The 9,300-nt window shown below is 42.2% G+C and overlaps 2 protein-coding genes across 5 annotated transcripts in view; one reads left to right on the plus strand and one right to left on the minus strand.

Moving 5' to 3' along the window:
* The first annotated feature begins 917 nt into the window (after positions 1-917).
* LOC103182799 (dynein light chain Tctex-type 4) lies at positions 918-3,634 on the plus strand. Of its 4 annotated transcripts, none has more exons than XM_042334853.1 (2): positions 918-1,068; positions 2,238-3,633. In XM_042334853.1, the coding sequence occupies exon 2, from the start codon at positions 2,356-2,358 to the stop codon at positions 3,076-3,078; it is 723 nt and encodes a 240-aa protein (XP_042190787.1). In that variant the 5' UTR covers positions 918-1,068; positions 2,238-2,355; the 3' UTR covers positions 3,079-3,633. The 4 variants fall into 4 exon arrangements, with proteins under 4 accessions (XP_042190787.1, XP_042190789.1, XP_042190788.1 ...); XM_042334855.1 differs by having other exon boundaries at positions 926-1,036; positions 2,352-3,634; XM_042334854.1 differs by having other exon boundaries at positions 926-1,036.
* A 1,381-nt stretch (positions 3,635-5,015) lies between these two features.
* LOC103182801 (polo-like kinase 3 (Drosophila)) overlaps positions 5,016-9,300 on the minus strand; it is a 15,322-nt gene continuing 11,037 nt past the window's right edge. The window contains exons 11-16 of the mRNA XM_007899943.2: positions 9,258-9,300; positions 8,646-8,729; positions 8,080-8,248; positions 7,695-7,824; positions 7,093-7,206; positions 5,016-6,943 (exon numbers count right to left, since the gene is read on the minus strand). Coding sequence (XP_007898134.1) covers positions 6,764-6,943; positions 7,093-7,206; positions 7,695-7,824; positions 8,080-8,248; positions 8,646-8,729; positions 9,258-9,300 — 720 coding nt within the window. The 3' untranslated portion in view covers positions 5,016-6,763. The remainder of the gene's footprint in view (positions 6,944-7,092; positions 7,207-7,694; positions 7,825-8,079; positions 8,249-8,645; positions 8,730-9,257) is intronic.

A 9,300-nucleotide genomic window follows, 5' to 3' on the forward strand; every position in this document is an offset into this window, starting at 1 on the left:
TACTTCTGTTATCTGGCATAGAAATTCATCACAAAAGCATCCTTTTATATGAATACCCCAGAATAACATACTATACTAATAAAATATATCTCAACACTTTGAGATGACTCAACGATATAAGGCGCAATATTAAATGCAAGGATTATTATTGTTATGAGCAGAACATGTGCACTATAATTGCTTTGAAACTTTCTCCATCGATACTCTCCGATAGCCACATAACCACACTTCACTTCCGACAACTTTGCAAAACATTCCCCACGCAGGTTACATCGGAAGGTGCAATGCGGAAAAGAAGGAATTCAGGTCATCCTGTCTCATTTGTTCCCAGCTCCCCAAGTCCAGCCACCTTCCCTCATCCCAACCCCCTGTGCTTTCCCCATAACCACTCAACATTCTTCCTATTCAAATACGTATTTAAAAGGGAATTAGCTGTTATGGTCCTGGCCTCAAAAAACACTTGTGCAATGCATTCCATTTCCAAGAACCTGACATGTCAAATGAATGGTTCTAACCATAAATATGCAATTTCGCTGAGTGGAAATGAGTTCATGTGAAGGAAAAATCCTATTTCTGCTCCCACTGCCCCCAACACCCCATTTTTCCCAATGTTGACATCAATTAAGAGTTGAGGATTTGGATAGAACAAAATACAACAACAATTTGCACTTAAATAGCCCCCTCAATGCAGGGTAGCATCTCAGAGCTACAAATACACCCCATCCTCCTGTCAAGGGGAAGAAGCGGTCAATTCATGGAGAAAAAAGTATTATTTATAATATGGCACAGACAGAAGATGAGTTATTGGGTCACTCAATCCCCGACTGTTTGTGCGACGCTGCCGTGCACAATTGGCTGCCGCGTTTCGCCCACACAATACACTTCAAATCATAGTATATTCTGTGAAGCGCTTTGAGACCCAACATTTAAGGACAGATTGTTTTGACTGTTCCTCAGCGAGTCAGAGCTGCAAACCTTGCTGGAGGATCTCTGCTAATGGTCGAGTTTTAAAATTGTTTCTGCTGGAACCACACAGGTTTGTCCTGTTTCCTACACTGCGGTCGGGAGGTAAGAGTGCTGATTTGCACTTGATGTTTGCTAATGATTGAATTGTCAAAAAAATACAATTGCTATCCATTTAGGACTGTTAAGTATTTCACTCTCACTCCCTTGCTATCTTGTTCAAATTGTGTTCTTTTTCCAAAATCTTTCATGGATTGTGCAGTGAAAGTCTTTATCACACTGACCATCACTGGTCAGACAAGGAATTATAATAATAATAATCCTTGCATTTGATATAACGCCTTAGAAACGTCTCAGAATGTTTCACTGAATATACTTTATCAATATATTTCATGAGCGAAACAGAGCAGCCAATTGTGCACAATAGTATCCCACAAACAGTGGATTGATTATAGTCCCGAAAGCTCACAAAAATGTTTTTGTATAATCTGTCATACTGTGTTAATATTTTTCTCTCTTCTCTACAATTTGTTCTAATACAAAATTTTCCAAAAATCCAAAATGGCCATTAAACGGCTAAAGCTGCAATAACAACAGACAATGTCAATGCCTTTCATCGACCTGTCTCCTTCCAAACATTTCCATTTCTCCCGATAAGAGGGATAATAGGTCACTGAAAGACATTGACAAGGATTGAATCATTACCAATTAAAACAGACATTCAACCCTACCATTGCTAAATGTATTTATTTCAAGAGGTTGATGCAAAGGACCCGAGATGGTACAGTGCAAATCCACTGTCCACAATCTCACCAAACCTCCAGCCCATCGTCTCAGTCAGACTATCAGGATGATGTGTTAGGCCAAGCAGAGCCCAGTCCAGGCTCTCTCTTATCAGGAGAGATAGAAACATTTGGAAGGAGACCATTCACTGTTGGTCCATCTCTTAGTGAACAGACTTGTTCATGGGTGAGAGTGAGCAAAAGTGTTGGGGCTGGTCATCTGGCCACTCTCTTAGCTGGGGCAGTAATAGTGCAAAGTATTTGCAGGCATCAAAAGGAGAACAATATTGGAGAATAACTACCAGGTGATTTCAGATGGAAAACAATTGAGAAACCAGGGAGTAAAGTTTATAATTTTTTAAAAGATTTACAGCACTTGCACTAGTTTAAGCCAGCAATAAAAAACACAAGGAATGCTTTAGCGCCTTGGGATGTCCCCCCAACATGAAAGGCACCAAACAAATGTAATTTGTTGTTTGTTGACATCTACAGGTGCAAAATAAATTAAATATACAGTCTCACAGACGAGGAGCAGAGGAACCTAGCCACAGGGAATTTTGCTATTGATGTCAATTAAAGCAGATTTCTCTCTTATCTGCTGAACAGATTGATGTCCAGTTCACCAATGACAACCAGTCAGATGCTCCTGTCTCAGGAGGCCATCGCTCAGCTGAACCAGGCTCTGTCTGGTGATAATCTGGGAGTGCGTCGCCATGCTGGGTCCATCTCCACACGCAGGAGCTCCCAGTCCATAGACGTCCACGGTAACAAACATCTCCCGCATCCCAAGAACACAGAAGGAAAAGCCCACATTCCATCCAGAAGGAGCTCGGTCATGAGCAACATCAATGTCCCATTCTACCGTAAGGGCTCCATCACCATGATGCTCGGCAAAAGGCATTCCATGAGCTGGATGTTGTCCGGCCAGCTCAGTTTCTCTGGATTGCCACTGTACCAACCCATCAAAGAAGTAACACACGGAAACACCTACAAAGCCCAGCCTGATGAGGGCTGCAAATTCGACACTGGTAAAGTCCAGAAGCTCCTGGAGAACATGCTTTCGAGTTACTTGGCTGACAGCAAGTACAGCCCTCTGACAAGTGGACAGTTGGCACAGGGCCTGAGCGACTTCATCAGGCTCAAAGTGAAGGACGTCAATGCACCGAGATACAAGCTGGTGTGTCATGTGGTACTGGGCCAACTCAGTGACCAGGGGCTGCACATTGTCAGCCGTTGTCTCTGGGACACGTCCACTGACTCCTACGCAGCCGCCACTTACAGAAACTCCTCACTCTTCGCTGTTGCTACAGTCCACGGGGTCTATTTTGAATAAGTAACTTACAGAAGTGTTTGACCAAAGAATACCTTAAGTGTAATGGCGAGCAATGCTACATATGACTTGTTTTAAAAGATCATTTTAAAATATTGTCTTTGCAGTAGTGATCCACAGTAGTGGCTAATAGTTGAGCCTTTCTTTAAGTAGGAATAACACCTTCCAGGAACTGTGGTCCCAAGCCTCAGGTTCATCATCAGCTGTTCAGTGACAGACACCAACCTTCAGCCGGGTGGGAAACCCATACAGGAAGATTAAGTGCTGGCCTCCTTGAGGTTCTAGACTTGAGGACCAGGTGCGACACCAGGTTTACTCAGCACAACCTGCTTAACCCAGGTGTAGGGCCATCACAAGGAGATGTGGAGGTGCTCTGCCCCCAGGGAGCTGAGCAATAGGTCAGTGCGTAGGAAACCTCACACTAGCCAATTGTGGCCTGGGTTAACTTATCCTAACTACCAGATTCTCTGAATTTAGCCTGGTGTATGAGCATGGCATTGTAGCTTTACATGAATGCTTCACTTCAGACTCTAAACACTATTAAAGTTTTACAAAAATTGATTTGAGAATTTTATACTTATTTTTGGTGGAGGGTGAGGGGGCACAGGTGGGGAGAAGAAAAAAATGAAGCTGTGACTAATATGCCAACACACCCAACAAGCATAGAAGTCACAAATCACATTGTAATTAAATAAACTAGTTTTGGAATGTGTGAGCCAGTATCAGTACCAAGCCAATGAGCGAATATGGGAGTTAATGAGTAAAAGGGAAGAGAAAAAAAATATTTATATAGCATTTTCCATGTTGGGAAAGACATGAAGCAAATTACATGGCTTTAAGAGCTGGAATTTAATAGCATTCTCCCCCCACCCCCCAATGTTGGGAAGTTGGGGGAGAATGAATGAAATTACAGTTCTTGATATATAATGATTGCACACACGGCACATTTGCAGCTATTACATTGAACCAGAAATACTGGAGATAAGGAACACTGCGGTGATCAAACCAAATAAATGTGAACCTAAAAATCCAGGATTAACATCCCTTAAAATCAGATGTTGACCTTCTCATTCACTGATGTTGAACAGCCAGGACACTGAGGGATTGGACACTGGAGAGGGTGTATCCGTTATCAAAATAAATGGAGGTGGGGAAAACAACAAATTACATTTGTTATAGCACCCAACAACAACTTGCACTTATACAGCGCTCTCCATGCAGGATAGCGTCTCAGAGCGCTTAACAGTGGCGGAGCCTGACTGCGAGCCGGTGGGGAGGTGGTGGTGAGCACCGTCAAACAGGAAAGCTTCAGGCGGGACTTGAAAGAGGGGAGAGAAGGAGTGAGGTGGCGGGGTTGAGGGAGAGTGTTCCAGTGTTTTAGGGCGTAGTGGCTGAAAGCACGACATACGATAGTGGGGCGGGGGGTGCGAGGGGACGAGCAGAAGCCAGTGCCAGTCGAGCGGAGGCTCTGACCGGGTGGTGGGTTGGGGAGTGAGGAGGTCGGAGAGGGAGGGAGGGAGGGGCCAGGGAGTGAATGGAGGGCCGATGTCCCAAAGTGCAAGTCAGTCAAGGATGTGCATCCAAGCTGTGGGTTGGGGTCAGGAGAGTGACTGAAGGCGCAGTTGAAGAAAAGGTCTTGAGATGGGCCTTGAAGGAGGAAAGGGAGGGGCGAGGAGTTCTCAAGGGAGCGGGGCAGAAGGAAAAAAAGGGAAACTGATGCAAATAAAACAAATCTACTTATTCCCATCCCCAGTGAGATAGAAGATTTATAGGCATTCCTCAAGTCTAAATGTATAGATTACAATGTGACCTACTTGTGCTGTACGGTGAGTCCTCTAACCCAGAGGTATAAACCACACTACAAATAGTTGCCAGGGAAGATCAGCTGCATTTACACCTGGAGAGATATATCCCCACATAAAATAGACTAAAAATTGAAATGATTTTAATGAAATTTTATTTTTAGTAAAAAATTCACACAATATCACACAATTCCTCTCGATAGACAAACGTTTGTCACATTTGTCAGTCCCTAAGCAAGTGGAAAATAAATACAAAAATAAATACAATCTCAATTCACATTCAACATAAATAAGACCAGATTTAAATTAAGGAAAATGAAGTATGGAATAGGGCTATAATTAATTTAGATTAAGATGGATTAAAGATCACAGGAACTATTTAGCATGTCAATTGTACACACATTTGTAATGCAAGTGTGTGCACAACTCTCGACACGAGGCACACTTCTAGATGTGGCGTTTATTAAAGACCCAATTTATCATGTTCCGATGCTTAAAATTAATCGACACCACATTCAGTCAGGTTTGTTATTTCAGCAGATTTCAAACCCAAATCAAAAGACATTGGTTTCCAAGAACTGGAATAGAAATAATTTCAGTAGGAGAAAACTCCAGTCATCTAGTATACAAAGTTAATGTTACATAGATTATTGCCCATTCAATTAGTCTGTGCCTTTAAGTCATGGTATTACTCACTCAAACACACAATGGGAAAGGCAGTTCATAAGCTTTCTCTTCAGGATTGATAACAGTTATTACCCTCACTCACCTATCCTGTGGCAGTGTGTCTATCCAGTACATGTAACCAGTGCAATACATCGATCTAAGTTAACACTGGTGAATGACAACATTCTGAACTTGGGTTCACAGCCAGACACGACAGCACAATGGTAATATACCTAAAGACAGAGAATTTCTTCCCAAAGGCACTTGGGTCTCATGACTGGAAAACCACACATTCCTGCCGTTTAGTAGTGAGAACATTTACTACACCAGAACAAACTGAAAGCAATATGTTTGCTAAAATCTGTCTAATTGCCAGCCAAGCATTTAAAGTTTCAAATTGAGGTGTGCAGAGTGAAGGGTTTCAGTCAGTGAAGATCTTTTTTTAATATAATCACCGGCAATTAGTAATTGGTCCAATTTAGTGTTTAATCCCACTATCAGTTAAGAACGCAAAATTTAAAGAGGACGTGAAACGCAAGTTAACTTGCCTTTAATATTTAGGAGAAAAAAATCCAATCATTGGCACTTAGAAACATTGCTCCTCAAGTTCTACTTTACTGCACATTAACAATTCCTGGAAAAATTGGAAGCGCTGCTCAAAGCCACTCATTGCAATGGACGATAAGCACAAAGTTTTTTTTGCACCTCCACAGTTGGCGAGTTTAAGAGCTAAAACTAAGACTTCTTGAAAATTGTCTTACCATTTGTATTTCCCCAAGGCATTTCTCCCCAGGCTAGGCAGCAGGATCTACACATTGTCTTCACTGAAAAGCCAACCCGGAAACACTTCACTATATAGTCCTCAGATTGCCCGAAACTAGACATTTGCTCAATACCTTGTTATTGAAGAAAAATACATTCATAAATCCTCAAGCATTACAGGAGAAAAGCATTAACAAAAATAGCTTCTATAATAAAGTTCTTTTTCACAGATGGCAGCAACATTGTAAGTGAGGCAAGATTCTAAAACCATCTCATTGGCTTGTGGTTTGCTTCTTAAACAGCAGCTTATTGTAGCCAGACACTGGCCAGACAATGAGGTCTCATTAAGTCTCATGGTGCATCCTGCAGAGCTGGCTCCACAGTGGAAACAATGCTAAAATACTTCCTAGCAACATCACCCCCCCAAAAGTTAGTTCAGATTTGGCTTCAGCTTTCTGCTACAGCAAGAGTTTCAGGGTGTAGTTCAAGCGATGGTAGAGTTCTTGTGAGCAGCCAATTTCTGCAATGGTGTCTAGTTTGAAGGTGCAAGCAACTCGATCCTTGTTGATGTAGGTGAGTAGATGGGAGTGTTCAGGTTTGCACAGAATAAGCTTTGTGTGATCTTGATAAAAGTTAACCTGGCCAAAGAGGAGAAAAAAAGCACACACAATTGACGCAACTTGAAAATAAAATGCTTCGGAATGAAATTCTTTCGTCAAACAGAAGTTGTAAGTTGGGAAACAAATCTCCTGCAATCCTTGCATTACTCTGTCCCAAGCAACCTTACCTGCAAGGTGCCATTATTGAACAACATCAATAAGGAATGATCAGTTTTAATCCACTGCAGTAGGAATAAGGAAGGATCGTGACAATCTTCAGCAGTCCTCGCCAAGTCACCTCCCTGCAGAGAGCAGTGTTCATTAGTACAACTGTATAGTTTTAAATAACTATCATAGCATTTGATATAGCGCTTTATCACATCATTGAGATGTCTCAAAGCTCTTCATTGTATATTGTAAAGTGTAGTGACTGTATATTTTGTGGGTGAATCGCGGAAGCCAATTGCGCACAGCAGCGTCCCCACAAACAGTTGTGGATTGAGTGACTTGATTTTTTTTTCTTTTTTGGAGGGCTTATTACATTTGTGAATCTTACACCATTTGCAAGATAGATGTGGTTAAAGTGATATGGTTAAGAGCTCTTTAAGAGCAACTGTTAACCAGCCTCACAGCTTCAATAAGTTGAGCAAACCAAAGAGAAGCCATGGCAGTGATTTCAAGAACCAATTTGAATTCAAGCAGGTTAAGGGTTTAACACAATAAGAAAGTAAGTCAATCACTGGTTATTGGATGTCTAAGTGACCTGAGGTTGCCAAAGCCAGTTTCTCACCTCCATCAAATGCTCCTCCATGTAGGTGGCAAAATATTGGACAACTTTCATCTGGTTGGCCAACTGCTCAGGAATAGCAGAGGCAGAGAAGGAGAAGTGCTGACTGTTATTGAGGTAATAGTACACATTTCTGGAAGAGAATAGGGACAAGTCAGTCTGGATACAGGGGGTCACGCAGCCTAATACAAACAAGCAGAAGCCACATTAGCAGAAATATTAGGAAACAAAAGTGTATACAAGTTGCAAATAAAAATAATGGAGGGTGGGGAGAGAAGAGGAAAGGAAGAAAGAGAAAAAAAAGTGGAGAATTTATCAACGAATGTGCATTGGATGAAGCTTTTAGAAGTCTGGTGGGCGAGAAGAACATGGTGTCAGTGGTACTCACCTCCTGTCAGCAGAGAGGCTCATGTGGGTGCCATCATTGAAGAGCACCCCAATGGTGCGATTAGACAACTGGTAGCCAAAGCCATATTTATTGGAGTAGTCAACCCATTTTGTGACCCAAATGAACGGGGTTGTCCTGTGAATGCTGTGTCCAATAGGGTTCTTTTTAGCTGTAAAGAAATGACCGAATGAGTACATCGATACTTGTACATCAAACAAGATCCTAGTGTCACTGCATTCAGTCACCAGAACCAAATCAAACACTAACTCAAGGCTTCAAATGCAATAGGAAACCTCTCCGCCAAGTGAATGGCAAGACACAGGGATCTGTTGACAACTAGTTTCTCATTCACAAATGGAAACTCCCCGAGTGCTGATTGGCACAGAGAAATTACCCCCAGCCCCCCGCTCATCCACTGATGCAGGCAGACAGGTATGTTTATCTTAAAATGATCATGAAATAACAAGTCAAAGAATTCACAATGGGAAAAGAAATCTGAAATATTTAGCAATCCCTAAACAAAATTACTTCATTAGTGAATTTTAATGAAAAAGCCTGAAACTTACGTGATGGCATGTTGGAGAGACAGCTCTTGAGAATGTGCATCGCTGACTCTGCCGCTCGGCGGGCTGTGATACTGTCTTCAGCAGCTGCAAAGGAAACTGAGTTAGCTTTCAGGAGGCCAGAGGTTGCTACCTACGCTAAGTGTATAGTTGGTCATTTGTTGGGTGGATATATAACCCAACCCTCCTTGTCAGTGTGGCAAGAGTGACATTTTGCTGGGTCTGAAGGGCAATCAGACAGCTGGCTCAAGTGGTCTCCGAAAATTGAGTAAATCATCTTTAATGGAGTGGACAGGACGGTCCACAGATTTCCCCAATCAGCAGCGTAACGTTATTTATACCACATTTCACTGATCAGTAATATTTATGCAGTACACGCAGCAAGCCAGGTAAGTTAATTTAATTATTTGTTTAGTTACCTTACAAATGCTTTAAGTTTAGCATCAAATACTGTACTGTTTAGTAATTTCACAAGTACTTTAAGAGCGAGGCTGGGAAATGAAGATCTCTTCGCAGAAATTGTAACATGACCACAGGGGTGACTAGGTTGGCAGCTAATTTATCCTCCCAGAGGAACAGGAACGTTCAGCTGAGACACAGGAAACAGCGACTCACTTTCACTTTGGGCACTGGCAGGCGTGCAGCGTGATCTGGAAGC

The sequence above is a fragment of the Callorhinchus milii genome, unplaced genomic scaffold (assembly GCF_018977255.1).
Source record: "Callorhinchus milii isolate IMCB2004 unplaced genomic scaffold, IMCB_Cmil_1.0 Scaffold5, whole genome shotgun sequence".
NCBI lineage: Eukaryota > Metazoa > Chordata > Chondrichthyes > Chimaeriformes > Callorhinchidae > Callorhinchus > Callorhinchus milii.

Coding starts and splice junctions, on each gene's coding strand:
- LOC103182799 (XM_042334853.1), top strand. CDS start 2,356: ATGTCCAGTTCACCAATGACAACCAGTCAGATGCTCCTGTCTCAGGAG.